Source organism: Prionailurus bengalensis, chromosome A2 (assembly GCF_016509475.1).
Source record: "Prionailurus bengalensis isolate Pbe53 chromosome A2, Fcat_Pben_1.1_paternal_pri, whole genome shotgun sequence".
Lineage (NCBI taxonomy): Eukaryota > Metazoa > Chordata > Mammalia > Carnivora > Felidae > Prionailurus > Prionailurus bengalensis.
In genome coordinates this window covers 134,081,135-134,099,594 of record NC_057348.1, presented here as the reverse complement: position 1 = coordinate 134,099,594, position 18,460 = coordinate 134,081,135, and the positions used below count along the sequence as shown (strand labels likewise).

Here is an 18,460-nt window from a genome sequence, read left to right as displayed (position 1 = left end):
GGGAGGGGCAGAGAGAGAGGGAGACACAGAATCTGAAGCAGGCTCCAGGCTCTGAGTGGTCAGCACAGAGCCCGACACGGGGCTCGAACTCACAGACTGTGAGATGGTGACCTGAGCTGAAGTTGGATACTTAACCAACTGAGCCACCCAGGCGCCCCTAAACTTAATTGTTAAGTAAGTGGTTTATGTCAGTATCTTTTTGTGGAGAGTCTAGCTCATCAAAAAGATGATAAAATTTCATATATTTAGAGATTAAAGATTGAGTCCAAGCTAAAATTGAGTTTGCTCTGGGTCAAGCAAAGTTGTTTGAAGAGAGAAGCTGTCATTTAATTAAAAACACCAGCCGGTGGAGACAATCTTACGAAAAGGTTTTTTCAAAATTTCAGACTTTAATGTCCTTTGTTTTCAGAACTTCAGGCCCATCTTACCAGGCATATCCCCCTGGATCTGATATTGGCATTTTAAAGAAACATATCCCAACAAAACTCACCATCTTTATCAACACAGAAACTCCCCAAAGCCCATCCCTTTTGGTTTTTTTTTTTATGGAGGCCTCACTACCTAGGTGTGATTGACTAAATCAATGGCCGTTCATGACTGATCTCAAATTCTAGCCCCTCTCCCCTCCCAGAGGGCTGAAAGTTCCAACCTTCCAATCACATGGTTGGTTCCTCTGGCAAACTCAGGTGTGCTTGAAAAGGGTTTCTTATGAATAACTGAGGACACGTTTATGTCTCTCATAGCTTAGGAAATCCCAAGGGTTTTAGGAGTTCTGTGCCATGAACTGGATGAATACCAAATATGTATTTCTTGTTATAAATCACAATATGACAGACTTCCTCCCCTTTGCCTCCTGGGTCACTTACACTCCTATTAATGGCCCAGTTCCAGTGTTGCCTTCCTCCCTGAAATCTGCTTTGCTCTCACCTCTATTCCCTTCACACACCCCTCTACTGAGGGCTTAACACATTACATAATCATTGCTTGTTTGCACGTCCACCTCTCTACCCATCTGGTGAGCTTCTTGAGCTCATTGGCTCCTTGTACACCTTGTAAACATCACAGTCTTTTGTCAACTCTGAGCGACTGTTGAATAAATGAATGAACACGAGATTGATGTTTTCTACATATTCATGAGACTATAATCTGGAGAATTTTCTGACATCAGCTCTATTTGGTGACCATATAAGATTATTGATAGTGAGAGAACTTTTGTATCAGCCCACAATTACATGTATCTAAAATAGTTCATTTACTATTAATTTTCTTTTTCTCATATCACTCACCTACATTTGGAAATATGTGTTACAAGGTATGTGAGCAAAATAGCTGTGTTGTTTCTTTTAATATTAACCAAAATTACCAGGTATCAGACTTATTTCCATTTATAAGATTCATGAAGTAAGAAGATATGATCGTTTTATTACCATGTAACCAGAGAAAACTTTGGAGCATAGATGTATTCTACATTTCTGAAACATGATTTGGGAGAATATGTGAGTTTGATACATTTAACTTTTAGGGAAAATACCAAGCTTATAGCCACAAATATTCTAGTTTTTCTAGACATTCAGAATACCTTCACAAGCCTTTTTTTCTTTTTTTCTTTTTCATTTGAAATATGTGGGTATTTTATGGGATTAAGAAGAAAAAGGATTTGGCTAGCATATCTAGTTTCTTTGAAGTGAAGTGAAATTTAGAATTTGATAGCTGGTCTACATTTTCCAGATAGTGCATGTTGCTGATACATAAACCTATTTTCCTCAACCTAGTGTAAACAAACAAAGACACATGGTGGGATACAGTGTTCTCATGTCTATTCTGACTTTTAAAAACACACCTATCTTGTAATATTCCTTAGCCTTCTTCTTGTCTTAAGAGATATGACACATCGGAATGTATATTTGCTCAACAGAGTTGATGGAAGTCTTTGTCCATGGCAACCATGAATCTCAACCACACTTCACTTCAGCTCACCAAAAGATGGACTACTTTTATTACCTGAACAGGAAAACTGAGTCATTTAAAAGGGTCAAAAACCAGACTCTTTCCTAATCAGAGACCTTGGACCTTGGAACCCAAACATGTGCAACTTGGGTCCTGTCCTTTTGGAGACTAACTAATGGGAATAAATTTTTCCATAGCAGAAGAGACATTGTGATTTTTCTGTATTGCACTCCAATTTTTTGAGAATGTGCTTGAGAAGGATGCTGAACTAAACTCTAGATTTCTGTCTTCTATTTCAAATACATTCCATGCAGATTATGGCACAAGTGTAGGGTGCACTACTCAGCTTCCCCACACACTATGATTCATACGGAAACCCCTTTTACTGGCTGCCAACAAACCAAGAGCTTGGGATAGCAGGATTTGAGAAGGCACGAATTCAGAGTGAGCTCGGGCTGGGCAGGAACACAGTGTGCATTCCAGGCTGGCAAAAGTGCCCAGTTTACAACTGCAAGGGAAGGCAGACCTGCTGATGCTGAAAAACAGTCAAGGAGGCTAATAAATACTTGGTAAATGAAGCGAAGAAGTGCACAATTTCTCTCTCTCTGTCTCTCCACCTTTCTTTTCTTTTCTTTTCTTTTTCCTCTCTCATTTCTCTAACATGTTCTCAGAGCTGAGACGTTAACTGTAAATTTTCCAAAGTCCCTATTCCTTGTGTAACGGCAAGCCACTGTGTTATACTTAGCTATCTCTGCAGCTACATACTGATCCATCCTTAAACTTGTAATGCTAAAGTATGTGCTGGTTTGAATCGGCATTACCATACAAGGCAGCTTTGAATTCCTCATGGTAACCTTTTTATTACTCCTTTTGAATTTCCCAAGCACTGCCAAAACGTCTTGAACTTTGGGAATGATTATAAACTTTATAAACATAAACCTTTGATTCCACTTTGAAATCTGTTAAAGAATGCCAAAATTATATTAGCAATGCACATTTCAAAACCAAAGACTTGGAATACTATTTTGATTACTCTAACCCTAGAAAACATTTGTTGGTATCATTGGACAATTGATAAATGGGCCTTGCAACAGCTGTGCTGGTTTTCAGGAAGATTCTACAACCCAGAAACAAAGACTGGGCTGCAAAGCTAGCCTGTGTGTCTGTGTTTGTACATGCCTCAGATATTTAGAAAGCTGCCCCTTTAAAATCTCCAAAACATTTGTTAGAAACACTTCATAATATAAGTATGTTTCCCTTGGCACCTCAGCAGGGCAATTCTTGTTTTCAGCTCAAAATACGGGGGATTTGGTTCAGAAACAGAAAGGGTTTTGTCTTGAACATGGTTCTGCTGCTGGTTGTATGACCCAGAATCAATGCAATGTGGAGCAACTCTATAAGAAGGAGCTTTCTCCAGAAACTGGGTGAAAGCTTCTGAAGGATGCAAATGTGCATGGAATAAATCCGTATGGAAGTGCAAACAAGCAAAAGAAAACTATTTTAATGTGGTCTTGGTATAGTTCATATGAAAGGGAAGAGACATGTACTCAGTATGACAATATGGCAAGGTGAGTAAGAATTCAGACTTTGAGACTGGATTAACAAACCTCGAATTCCAGTTCTTCTGCTTCCGAGCTTTGTGGCCTTGGTCAAATCTCATTGTCCTGTTTCCTTATCTGTAAAATGATATAATAAAACCTACCTCCAAGGGAGTGAGTGTATATGTATAAAGCATTTAGAACAGCAACTAGGTCTGCCATTCAGAAGAATGATAAGGCAATTTTGATTTTTATTTTAGTTTATTTATTTTATTTTCAGAGAGAGAGCAGGGGAGGGGCAGAGAGAAAGGGAGAGAGAGAATCCCAAGCAAGGATTCCCACCATCAACATGGAGCCCATTCTGGGGCTCGAAACCATGAACCGTGAGATCATGACCTGAGGTAAAATCAAGAGTCGGACACTTAACCGAGTCCCCAGGTGCCCCTGATAATGGCAGTTTTAAAAAACAGAGTGACTAAGAATGAACTTTGTTTAAAACAATGTAATAGCAAGCTCTCATGTAATAATGCTTGCCCCATCACTCATACCTAGAAAAGATCATTCTAAGGCTATTAAATTTTCCTTTGGTAAAATGCAGATTAAGTACTCTGAAAAAGGCTAAGATAGATCTTTTGGCTAGACATTAGTAATAGAAATCCTATGCTCCTTTTACAAGTAGAGAAGCATGAATTATCCTCAGACTTTAATGAGGAGACTGACCCCTCCCTCTGGGATGCAACCCCTTACAGCCGGGCTTAGCCTGTGTTCCTACTCTGTCTTATGTCACCATAGGGCAGAGGGGAATCCTTAATAAATATTAAATGGTGATGATGATTTCACAATAGTGCCTTACAGTTACCTCCTAGATTTTGCAAAACTGCATAGGGTATTTCCTGATACTGTAAAATACAAGTGTAGTGCCATTTAGTAGAAAATAATGGAAAATCAATTCAGAATGAAAGTACTTTCAGTTGTTGTGGTCCTATATGGTCTTCCAGCTTTTCTTCCCAGGCCCCATTTTAAGTCCATTAGCAGAACTTCTTTTTCAACAAAGAAAGAAAGAGAAAATGTGTGTGTGTTGGGGTGGGGGGGAAGTACTATATGCCTTTGTTAAGCAGGACTGCCAAAACTCTCATCTCTCACATAATCCCTTATAATTCACTCTTATATATGCTTAATTACATTGAAGGTAACTGTATAAATTATATAAATTGCATAAATTGTATAAATTGCAATTCAAGAGGTGCCTGGGTAGCTCAGTAGGTTAATTGTCCAGTCAGCTCAGGCCATGATATGGTTTGTGGGTTCAAGCCCCATGTCAAGCTCTGTGCTGACAGCTCAGAGACTGGAGCCTGCTTCAGATTCTGTGTTTCCTTCTCTCTGTGTCCTTCCCCGACTTGCACTCTGCCTCATTCTGTCTCTCAAAAATAAATAAATGTTAAAACAGTTTTAAAAATTGCAATTCAAAGGAATCAACTCATTTTTAAATGTGAGAAAAAATGGTAAGAAATTGGGTAAATCACTGATTATGAATAGTATTACATACTCTTTGATAAACTGTAAGTATTGACAAACTTCCAGGCTAATCTCCAGATTTTGTCTCTACTATTCTACTTATCACAATGGATTGAACACCTATCTCCCTTTTAATATATAAGATGTGAACTTCTTGAAGGCAAGGCCTACATTGTACACAGTTTCACACCCATAGTACTTGGGAGCTTGTGGGTGACTAATCAGTCCCCCCTCAATCTTCCTTAAATAAATGACTTTTATTTCATAGAACTTGGAGAATAAACAAGGACCTGTGTTCTAAATTCTTTCCCACTGAATCTTTAATAGCACTAAAGGCGTTTCTCATCTTGGCAACTGGAGTGCTGAGGATTCCATTTGTTCAGCATAGGAATTCAAGAACTGAAGATTCCCAGTAGGAATATAGGCCTTCCGTTTGCTCTAGGACAGTGATCCTAACCTCCAGAATGTACTGTCCTGAAAACAGTACTCACCAGGGTTTCTGAATCTGGATTATTATGAATGTCCTTATGTTTATAAACTCTACAGATAGAGTTTATGGACTTATGTTTATCAAGACTGCACATTTGTATAAATCTTTAAGCAAAGGGAGAGGAAAGGCAGACAAAAGGATGAGTTAATACCTTAAGTATTATATTTGTATAAGTAACATTTTGTAGTATATGGAGTAAATTTACGTATTTTACAAGAATTCTTCTTTATGTATCAACTAAATCTGTTACATAAGTCTTACAGATACTATGGCTGTATAACAAATTACCCCCAAATTTGTTGAAACACCCATTCATGATGTCCATGAAATCTGTGGTTGGGAATATGGACAGGCCACAGTGGGTTCAGCTTGTCTGCTGACATCAGGGCTTTAGCTAGAAGACTTGAGGCTGGGAATGGAATAGTTTGAAGAATCATTGACTCATGTGTCTGGAAGTTGATGCTGGCATTGTGCTGGGCCTCAGTTCCTTTCCATATGGACCTTCCCACATGGAATCTCCATATGGGCTACTTTGGGACTCCTCACACTCTGATGACTGGGCCCCGTCCCTTGAAATAGACTAGAGAGGTCATACTTGTGATCTAGCATATGAAGCCATGCCTGCCACATTCTGTTCATTTTGGTAGTCACAAAGTTCCCCTCAGGCTCAAGGGGAGGGAAGATAGATTTCAGGTGGTAAGTGGCAAGGTTCTGGAAGAACATGTGAAACCATAAATATTACTATGGCTATTTTTGAAAATGCAGTCTGCCACATAGGGAATGATATTCCCATTTTATGGAGGAGAAATTGAGACACAAAAAGGTTACATGGTTGCTCAGAACTTTCAATGTCTATTGTAGAAGTTCCCAAACTGCTGATTTTTAATTCACCAGTAAAGAGAACATAGTGCCTTAATTTTACCTTGGAAAAATAGAGAGTAACATGAAAATAATTTCAAAAATATCATTAACATACAGTCACATTTCATAAGGACACTAGTACCCTTTTTTGTAAGTTAATCTGAGATGCCAACATAACTTTTATTCACTGACTTCTTTATCTACATCTCTAGCTAGGTTTTCTTCAGATTCAGATTTCAGGTTCCAGAGTATACTCCTACACCTGCCTCAAGTTCAATGTTTTCCAAAGCAAACTTATTCTTCTCTCAACCTCCATAAGTTTAAGGAAGCTCCTCCATAAGGAGATCTTCCATTTCTGTTGATGTCACTGCCGTTCTTCTTATTGGCAGGAATAGGGTTTTGGGGTTGTCCTTGACTCCTCCCTGTCCTTCAATCCCACTGTGACTAGGTATTTTAGACTCTGGTTTTGTAATGCTTTTATTTATCTATCCACTAATCTAGGAAAATGGGAAAATAACCTCTGTTATTGGAGAAGACATTTCAATATCTCAGTCACTTTAAGATCATTTCTGTTGTCTCCTTTCAGGAACAGGATGTCATTACTTTAATGTTCTGTTTACTTGTTTGTCTCCTCCAGGAGGCTGTGAAGAACTGAGAGCAGGAGTCTTACCTTATTCCCCTCCAGTTTCCTAGTATCCCAGTGTAATACATGATGTAGTCAAGGTATGTTTGTAGAATTACTGTGTTCTTTGGCTGATAAATTGAGTTAAGACAGATTAACAGGAGAAAAACATATTTAATTACAAATGTGTGGGAGCCCCATAAGAATATGAGACCCCACAGGCAGCCAGGCAATTGAGCCTCATATACCATCCAGAGCTAAGGAGAAGGGGGTAGGGAGTCTGAGACTTCCAAGAGGAGGAAGACAATTTACAGGAAGATGGGAAAAACAAGTATTTGGTAAACAAATGTTTGCCATACCATACAAAGACAATGGGACACAGAGAGGAATTTGATCTCCAGACCAGGCTGAGCTTCCCCCAGCTTAACCACACCTAGCCCATATTCTTTGTAGTTATCTCTGGTGATAGTCTTTCCCTGGACCAGGCACTCTGTCTAAATTCTTTTAGGCAGATAAGGAAAGGGAAAGCTTTTCCCAAGTCTTTGGACCTTGATTAACTTCAGCTCAAAATAATCCACATGCCAAATTGGCAAACTCATTCTGAAGCCCTTCAGCACTAAGCTCTAATAGTAATTTCTTAGGCAGTGGGGTATAAATGATTCATGTGGGAGAGTCCACAGCCTTCTCTCAATCCACTGAGACTATCAAAGAGGATCCCAGTTCTCAGATGTTAAGATAAAGGCAAATACTTGGAATCTTAGAACAATTGTGATTTCATTATAGCTACTATGCATGCCCTTATTGTCTAATATTTTTAATGGCTTTGACCTATTTGTATATTCTCTGATCTTGAATCTATTTTCCCCCATTTGGCCACATTTAATTTTATGTATTAGAATTCTTTACTTCCATTCTCTCGAGAACATAAAGCAGCATGAGAACAGGGACCTTGTCTTGTTCACTACTTTGTTCCCAGTGCCTGCAGGCATTCCAGGCCTATAACAGATGTTCAATAAATATTTATTGACTGTGTGAGTAGTGAGTGAATGAATGAATGATTCAATGGAGACAAGTGGAGATGGAAGAGTGCAAGAGAAGTTGGGTAAGACTGAAGTTTGGGGGCCTTGTGAAGAGAACAGCTAGAGGTGTGATGAAACAGTTTGGAGAGAAGAGGGAATTTTAATAAGTATTGCTGAAGGTAATGTGTTTTGATCCTTGTATCATTATTTTTTAAAAGCTAAAGTAACTATTTTTTCCACCTCCCCTCCCCCATGGTCTTCTCAAGTTCTACATATGAAACCATATGATATCTGTCTTTCTCTGACTATCTTATTTCACTTAGCATAATAGACTCCAATTCCATCCATGTTGCTGCAAAAGAGTTGAGGGGGTGGTGAAGGCGGAAGAGAAAAAGGGTGATGGGCATTGACAAGGGCACTTGTTGGGATAAGCACTGAGTGTTGTATGTAAGCAATGAATCATGGGAATTGACTCCCAAAACCAAGAGCACACTGTATACATGTATACATTGTTTTTTATCCAACTTGACAATAAATTATATTTAAAAAATAAATAAATAAAGTTGAGCTCATATGGGCATGCATATACATAAAAAATAAATGAAAACTAAAGTAAAAAATTTTTTTTAACTTACTGAGATATACTTCTTCTACTGATCTATTTAAAAACAAAAATTTGACTGGAGCACCTGGCTCAGTAAGTTAAGTGTCTGACTCTTGGTTTCAGCTCAGATCATGATCTTGCATTTTGTCAATTCAAACTGTGCATTGGGCTCTGGACTGACAGTGCAGAACCTCCTTGGGACTCTTCTCTCTCTCCCCCTCTCTCTGCCCCTTCCCCACTCACTCTCTCAGTCTCTCTCGAAATGAATAAGCTTAAAAAAATATTTTTTAAATAAAAAAATTGATCAGATGAATTCCATCTCAACTAGTAAAACTCTTACCTGGTTTTCCTGGCTTATTCAGATGTCAACTCATTTTGTTAGTCACCATTTTGGAGGCATATATCATGTGTTGAGTGTTCTATTGGATTCCAGGGAAACAACATAAATAATATATTCCTACACTCAATTAGGGCAATGATATAAGTAATCTAGTAGTATAGATCAAAACCTTTGTGGCAGCGGGGGATGGGTCTCAAACTTAGTAGGATGTGAAAGTGTCATGGATCAGCTTCTTAGAGGTAGCTGCCTTTGCAGTCTTGGATGTATGAAAGAAGTTGCTAACTTCAAAAAGCTGTAAGCATCTGGGTATGACTAGATAACAATGAATATGTATGAACAGTTGGAAAAAGAGGCTGGATCACTGTTAGATTTTTAAGTAGGAGAATAGAAATTCCATCTTTGTATTGCACTGGGGCAGAGTAATAGAGAACAGATCAGGACAGTGTTTCTCAAATTGTGGACCCAGATATCAGCATCAGCATCACTTGGGAATTTTTTAGGAATGCAGAAATCAGACCCCACTCAAGACCTACTGAATCAGAAACTCTGGGGAGTGGTGTCTGGTAGTCTATATTGAACAAGTCCTTCAGGTTATTTTGCTGCATACTAAAGTTTGAGAATCACTCAGTGAGCATGAGGTTGAGAGGGTGAGACTATAGGCAGAAAGGCCTAATAGGAACTTAGACTATCCCTGGTGAGGAACAGTGAGGTCATCAACTATAGTGTTGGGTATGGTATTGGAGAGGCAGGCGTAGACAGATTCAAACATATGTTTCAGATGGTCAGATAAGTCAGCATCGTAGGGAGATCAAGGAATAAGATATAGGTTGAGAGACAGACTTTAATGGAGGAAGTAACAATGACCCGTGACTTGAAATGGATCAGAAAGATAGAATGAGATGGATAGGGGAACAAGTCAAACAAGATCTAGTAACCAGTCACTTCAATGACTGCACAGTGTCTCTTGTTGTGACTCCACATCACCTCTGTCCATTTAAGTGGCATCCTGCCTAAGAAAGATATCCCCAAATGATGCCCTTGTCTCATCTCACAAGCCAACAGAAACCCCAAGCCTCAGAACTAAACAGCTTCCCAGCAACCCCATACCCTACAGCTAAAGAATCTGAACTCTAAATAACAATTTGCCACAATGTTGAGTTGTTTGCCAACACAATAGCCATTACCCTTCTTCCTATATCAACAAATTAATATTGTTCTGGGTGGTCATATGCTCAGCCCTCAGGGTATGAATTATAATTGACAAGTCAACCATAACGATGGCTTTCCTTTTTCTCTGAGGTGACCTTGTTCTAGCCAATGAAATGGGAGGGTAGCTAAGTCTGCTGGGGGCTCCTGGGAAAGACTTTACTCCCTGTTAAGACAGTAAAATACCCTTTTGCCCCTCCTCTGCTTTGTACTTTGGGTACTGTTGTGTGAGAGAGAGGTGCTTGAATGAAAGGACAAACGAGAGTGGAAGGCAACACATACAGGATGGCAGAGCAGAGAGATTAGAGAGAGCTTGTTCTGAGCCAAATTTGGACTAGCCCATGTTTTGTCTTTAAGCCACTCTTAGCTGTGTTTTTAGTTACTTACAGCCAAATGCATTCCTAATTGATGACTCATTCTTCACTAGCAAACTACCGGAACTAACCTCGGTATGCCTCTCAGCTCTGTTTACCCCAGACATCTAGATTTTTTGGCCTCATTTGGAAATCTGATATCCATTCTGCCTTTTAAATTTTAATCTGGCCCTATCCCTTCCCACACTCTCTAACTTTACCTCTGTGTCCTCCGCATGCAGCTTCTGTGAACTGCAGACTCTCTGCACCCTCAATTGCTTCATCTCCTTATTCCAACAGATAGCCAATTATCCCTAAGGTCTCTGTTTCTTCCATAGTATTCTCTAGTAGAGGCCAATTATTTTTGCTCTCATATGGGCATTCCACAGTGCTTGCAGTGTCCATGTCTTCCTCATTCTTCATTGGCATTGCCACTAATTCCTTTTTTTTTCCTAAAAAAATCACAGCTCTTTAAAGTATATGTAGTAGATGGCTTTGGACTTTACCACCTATTTCTACCCTCAGTTGTCATCTTCTATCAAATTCCAGGATACCTCTAATATTTTTTGATAACTGTGGCCTCTGGCTCATTCTTCTCTCAACCATTTTCCCTATTGTTATTTTTGGTAACTTCAGCATATTGATATATGTGGGCTTATTATTTCCTAGACTCCTCGAATTCAATGATTTGTCCTCTATCCTACTCAGCTATAACTATGAGGAGGAGAGGGACAATCAATGGGACTTGGCCAGAAGTTCTCTAGACTCCTAAACCCAGCCCTCCTTTGAACTATATCATGATGCCTTCACAGTCAGTCAGTATTTATGGGGGCATAAACTCTGACATCTCTGCCTTCAGTAATGGCTAACTCCAAGAAAGATAACTGGGTGCAAGTTGTTTTGTTATTGTCTGAAGGTCAAGATATTCTGGGGGGAAGTATCATTGAAGAAAAATCAATAGCAGCCTTCATAAATGTCAGAATAAAATGCCATTCAAAACTTGTATAAAAGGTTAATGATATCTTATTTTGAGTGTTTCAAAATACATGATCAGATTAAATAGAAGCTACAATGTCATGTTTTTCCCCATGAAAAGACAAAGTAATTAGCTAAAGCTATTTAAATATCCTGATAAATATATGAAAAAGTTGTCATTGAACATTTAAATCAGGAGAGGTCAGGAAAGGGCAGAGTAAGAATCTGTGGTAAAATGCTATTTTATGGAGACATTGAGGGAGTCGTAAGTTTTCAGAGGAATTAAGCGAATACGCAGGAGACAAGTTCAGATATGCCAGGGCATCTTGAGACAAAGGCTTAATACCGATCTTGGGTTATGGTGTCTCTTTGGTAACCATGGTGAAGCTGGATGAGCTTAAATACTGTGTGTTGGAAATTCCTCGAGAATGAGTCAAGAGTGAATCTCTTGCGGGTAAAATTGGGCTGAAATATTTCAAAGTCAGATTTGGAAATCTATGCTCGAAGACTTCAGAAATATCAGCTAGAGTTGGTTAAAGGACAAACCTCACAGGCCCTTATTAAAAAAAAAAAAGATATTCTACAACAAATAGGCTAGTGTGTCTCTTGAGCAACTTGTATTTCTTAATGGGATCAAATAACTGAAATCCACTGATTTCTCAAAATTATCACTGAATCCATGTGTTATAAGCACATTTCTGCTTAGAGGTGAACAGGATATGTGCAGATTCTGTGAATGAGTTCATGATTAATCATTCTAAAGAGTTATATTCTTCCAATAAGGATGATAAATGTATTGCCTCAGTTTTCTTCAGCAACTGATGTATCATAATCTTCTTATGAACTTCCTGGGTCAGGAAAGAAACTCTTCTGTTCTCAAGTACTCACTGCTGAGTAGGGAATAAGAGAATCAGAAGTCACCATTTTATCTTTTAATATCCAAGATGGTGGCTTCAGCAGATGGGAAAAAAACATTTCTCTTATTCTCTGTGGTGCCTTCATCATGGTTCATATTCTGGTGCCTTCTCTTTCCCAGTCTAGTCCTTCCAGGGTGAGTGTCTGTCTGCTGCTGTGTAGACATAGTTGTTAAATGCCTGCTATACTGAGTACAAAATGATAAGATAGATCTCTATTAGAACTTAAATGGAATTTGGATGATAAAGATTTCCATTTATTGACCCATGAGAAATTAGTAGATCCAAAGCTTATTCTTCAATGTCTACTTTTTAAGAAAAACAATGCAGGGATCCAGATGAAAACATTTATTACTTCCCTATCTTTTTTCTATTGCAAGGGGGGGATTTAACTTTGGTCCCTATACCAAGTAAACCATTGTTTAGAATTGAAGAAAATGCAAAATATAAAATGGTGGTGAGGGAGGGATCTCACTTTAAATGCTAAAGGAAATACTAGAAGAAAAATAAATCTTAGAAAATCTAGTAACAATCTTAGTCTTTTGTTAAGTGTTTATACCACAAAGTATTGAAGAGACTTTTTCCAAAAAAAAAAAAAAAAAAAAAAAGCAAAACCAAAACTGATTAACAATTAAAAATGGCACTCATTCTCTTGTATTACATTTCATTATAGTTCATTCTCTTGTATTACAAGACCAAACTAAAAATTAAGTCAGGGTAAAGAGTAAAAACCAGTGGCTCTGTATTTCTCAGGTAAAGTAGTTTATTCTTTTAGGTAATGCCTAATATACATGCACTAACCATACATGATTAGTGAATGATGGATTTGGTCAAATTTCTTGTATGGAAATTTCTTTTAGGCTATGGGAAGACATGTAAAGTGTAGCCATGTTAATATGCAGGGGAGTTGCTTCAATTTATTCCCATATAGCCATGCCTGGGAAAGTTAACTTATTCAACTTTGTGACAAAAAAAATGGTATGGAAAATGTATTTTTTTCATTTGAGATAAAGGTAAAAAGAGCAAGCATAAAGTGATATTTATAGACAATGATGGACATTTGTGATACAACCATTTAAAATTGTATGTAGGATTAGATTACTCCTTTAGATAAGGTGAAATGTGTTCAAGCCCCAAAAGATACTTTTTCATGACTGGGGAAGGCATAGTGCAGAATAATGTATAAATGTATATATCTGCATGTTAGTGATAGTGTGTGAGTGGTGGGACGGGGTATGGAATTTAAGAAAAGCGCCATCAGCCAGACAATCATGAGATGGGAAAAAAAAAATCCAAAGTGAATTAGAGTATGTGCCAGAGAAAACCACTACTCCCACTATGATAGAAATACTTTAGACTGGAAAAAAAAAATCTCATGATCCACTAATACCAGAAAGAATTAATCCCCCACTATTCCACACTTGCTTCCTTTTTCACACTAGGTTGCCATAAAGAATTGTTAGAAAACCAAAAAACAATTCAAGTATAAGACTAATATTTATGGGATTCATCTTCAAAGAAGATAGCTTAACTTCAGTGAAACTTCAGTGAAAATGACTTTCCTTTTCTGAAACAGAAAACTCTTGCATGAATTGAAGAAAAACAACTTAAATGCCTTGATTTATTTAAAACTTTCCCTTCTCCATCATGAAAAGCCTAGTTTCTGTCTTGTCAGAAACAGCCTTTATTTTTGTATGAGGTTTTATCCATGGAGACAACGCCCCCTGCTGTGACAAGTGCTTAATTGCAAAAGTATTTTCCTTTTTTTTTTTTCTCTCAGAAAGGCTATTAAGACTAAAGGTACAATTGTTGAAGTGAAAATGACTTTATTTTGAATATACATATCATTCATTCAGTTTCATTTTTATATTGCATAGCCTTGTATGGAAGTATATAGGGAAAAATAAACAGAAATATCTAGGCATGGAAGTATACAGTCAAAGAAGACATTCAATACATATCCTTGAACAGGCTTAGCGTTGTAGGACAGTATCCATTAGAAAAGAATGGGTTCATGCAAAAAATCTATCCAAACAATGGTAGGCAAGTGCAATCAGTACAAGTTATAGTTTTTTGGGTACAAAAAGTATACATGTTCTTTGGATTGAAAACATAATATAAATGAATGGCTTGGCTTTTATGTCTAAGCCAAAAATCATCTATAGAAGATGTGTGGATGTCACATGTGACAATAATGTGCTTAAGGCCACAGACAGAGGTCACCAGCTGACAAAGAGAATGCTGAGAGGTAGGGCAAGTAAAAAAAGAAGAAAAAAAAAGAAAAGAAAAGAAAGAAAGAAAAATAAAAAGAAAAATAAATGCAATAAAACCACCTCTGCCTAAATTAGAAAATAGCAAAGGCATTAAAATGATAACAGCTCTCCATACTATGCTGCATTTCTATTTTCTGTCAAAACAATTCACTGTGAATCACTACAAAGTTCAGTGAATAAGATAAGGCAACAAATGTAAAGCCTTGGCATTAGGGCAAGTTTAATTTCCTTTCATTTTACACAGGAGGGGGGAAAAGAATACAGAACTAGAAAATGCTCATCTTTCCATTCAACAACACTAATTTTTAAATGTTCATATATACTGTGTTTGGCACAAGAGGGATAGGCACATGAAGATTAATTAAATCTCAAGCTTCCACCTCCAAGATTTTACATATGGAAAGCTAAGCAAAGATAACAGTTCTTTACTGTTTTAAAAATCAAATGCTTAAGCAGGTTTTAAAAATTGAGATGAAAAATATGATAAGGAAAAACAGCAAAGAAAGATACTGAACAAAATCTCCTGGTTTCCTTTACAGTTCCTTTTTTTCCTGTTTATTTTTTCCAAATTGCATTTTACAGCAGAAATGCAGACCACTTAGGATAGCTATGGCTCAATATTGCTTGGTGCTTTCCTCTTAAGACATCATCTTCTTACACTCCACTGAACAGAAAACCATCCCTTCTACTGGCATGAACTTCTGCCCAATGAGACACTTGCTGCAGCAGGAACACAAAAAGCATTCTGTGGACGCATGCCAGCTGAAGTTGTTATAGGTCACTCGCTGCACTTCAGGATCAATGGCATTGTGGCATCCTTGACAAACCTGTTAAGTCAATTACACAAATAAGAGAAGAGGATGAGAGATCAAACTGTGATGGTAACATTGTCATGTAGGAACAAACAACACATTTCTTTCAGATGGTAAATTTAACTGAGAATGGCCACCTCAAGAATATACAGCTGAGAGTGACCTTCTGGTTAACCTTTTTAGCCAACTTAATTGGGGTCTAAATGTAGAGCACTGTGAGTAATAACAGGTGAAGGCCAAAAGGTGATTTGATGCTTGTAAGATATCCCATGATGTTTGAAGCAGAAAGTCTTGATGGCAAGTTTCAAAGCAGTTTCCTTTCAGCGTATTCTACTAGACTGCATCTTAGTAATTATAAAAAAAAGTCTTACGATTTTTCCTATGATACCAAATGCTGGTGAAGATGTGGAACAACAGGAACTCTCATTCATCACTGGTGGGAATGCGAAATGTATAGCTACTCTGGGAGATAGTTTAACAGTTTCTTAGAAAACTAAACCTACTTTTATCATAAAATCTAAAATTGTGCTCCTTGGTATTTACCTAAAGGAGTTGAAAACTTAGACCCACAAAAACCTGCACATGGATGTTTATAGGATCTTTGTTCATAATTGCCAAAATTTGAAGCAACCAAGATTTCTTTTGGTAGGTGAAGGGATAAATACACTGTGGTACATCCAGACAATGGACTATTAACCAGTGCTGAAAAGATATGAGGTATCAAACCATGAAAAACATGGAGGAATAAATGCATATTGCTGAGTGAAAGAAGCCAATCTAAAAAAGCAACATACTGTATGATTCCACCTGTATGACATTTGGCAAAGGTAAAACTATGGAGAAAGTAAGAAGATTGTGGTTGCCAGGGGTGGGATAGGGAGGTGGGAGACAAGAACAGGTAGAGCACAGAGGACTTTTAGGTCAGTGAAAACATTCTCGATGATATTATAATGATGGATGTGTGTCATTCGCCTGTTCTACACATTTGTCCAAACCCACAGAATATACAACACCAGGAATGAACCCTGAGGTAAACTACGGACTTTGGGTGATTATGATATGTAAATGTAGATTCATCCTTGGTAAAAAATGTAGCATTCAGGTGAGTGATATTGATAATGACTGATGTTATATATGTTTGAGCACAGGGGTTACACAGGAAGTTGCTGGGTCTTCCTCTCACTTATGTTTTAAAACTAAAACTGCTCTTAAAAAAATAGTCTTAAAAAAAGATTTTTCCTCACTCTTTAAAGCTTTGAAGTAGTAATTTCACTAGCTTTACCTCTGACACATGAGATTATTAACACCACTAATTTCTAGACAGTATGAAATGAAAATCATGTTCAAGGTAATTAAGGACTCAAATAAAAATACTGACAGTGTTTGAGAATAATTAGTTTGTACTAAAAATATAACTTGTAGTTAACTGGTTTCTGTTCTAAGTCATAATTTATGTATAATCTAATATTGTAAAACATTAATACTTACATTCTTTGTACCATTCAGTGTATGTTATGTACAAATAAATATATGGCATACATGCAGATTCACACCCAGACACATACATAATTTTCTCCTTTAGCTGAGCATGTATATGATGAAAATACATGAACAACCCTCAGTATTATAGGAGAAAACGAAACTACCCTATTAAGACCTCCAAAACACTAGACAGACCATAGGCCTTCTTGTTTATGCATGTTCTGAATGAATGTGACCATCTAAAGGTTTTGTTTTAAGTATTTTTATAACAAGTGAAGAAAGGAACGAATTGTCCTGCATTACATAAAAATGTCTAATCTTCCACACCTTTGGTTTCTTAATGTCTGTCAGGAATCACTGAGAGCTGAAGGTAGGTCATTTAACCTGACCCTCCTTACTTAGGAGACCTTAAAATGTGGCTACTGTTCAGTAGGGAAACTGGTTTAGGGTATGATATGAGACCTTGTTACAAATATCCACTTCGAACATGCAATATACTTTCCATACTTTATAGAGCTAAACGGCTTCTAATTACAGAGACTATAGCTGCTTAATTCACAGGTTATGTCAACCTAGTGTTTCCTGAGAAGCAAGGGAGAGATTCTCTCTCCATGGTCAATACACTCTTCCTGAATACAACAAAAATGAGTGTTTTAATTACAAATGCACTCTTAATTTGTAGCTGTACCAGGCAAGCAGTTGCTTTTGCAAATATTCCTATCTTGTAGCTTTCTATTTAGAATGTAGTTCTATGTAGTTTTTATGTTTCATATTAATTTTTTAATATTTTAAACACGCTTGTATAAAACAGAAGCATGTCACACTCAATTTTTTTTAATCCCTTGCTTTTAGACCAAGACATACCTTTATTTCATTCCTCTAATAATACTTGTGGATCTTTTTATAATCTTTTAAAACTCATGTTGATTTTAGAATTTTTTTATATTTATTTATTTTGAGAGAGAGAGAGAGCGTGAGTTGGGAAGGGACAGAGAGAGAGGGAGAGAGAGAATCCCAAGAAGGCTTAGCATCATCAGAGCAGAACTTGATGCGGGGCTCGATCCCATGAACTGTGAGATCATGACCTGAGCTGAAACCAAGAGTTGGACGCTGAACCCAACTGAGCCACCCAGACGCCCCTTTCATTTGTGATTTTCAAAAAGAGATAACTACTATTCAATTATATGTAAAATTGATGGAATTGTTTAGATTAAAAAAAATGAACTATACACTGAATGGTGTAAGAATTTAGGGTTAGTGGTTTCGTATAATTTAGTTTTGCTAATAATTTGTCATTCATCCCGAGGTCTGACATTTAGTCCCAGCTAAGGTCTACTGCTCCTAATTTTTCATAAATCTGAAGGTTGCCTAGGCCTCATTGAGGGTCTGGGGATTATGGAAACAATCAGGGGATAATGTGTTTTTCACTTTCTGCTTTGCATTTGATTTTTCTGGGTTCTTAAACCTCTGATATTTCAATTAGTTCTTATATCCTTAAATTTCTCCTAC

General features: G+C 37.4%; 1 protein-coding gene across 2 annotated transcripts in view; it reads right to left on the bottom strand.

The window, feature by feature from the left end:
* Positions 1-14,193: 14,193 nt before the first annotated feature.
* Positions 14,194-18,460, bottom strand: part of TES (testin LIM domain protein) — a 46,592-nt gene continuing 42,325 nt past the window's right edge. For both annotated transcript variants that reach the window (XM_043589313.1, XM_043589314.1), the window contains exon 7: positions 14,194-15,484. In XM_043589313.1, coding sequence (XP_043445248.1) covers positions 15,296-15,484 — 189 coding nt within the window. In that variant the 3' untranslated portion in view covers positions 14,194-15,295. The remainder of the gene's footprint in view (positions 15,485-18,460) is intronic.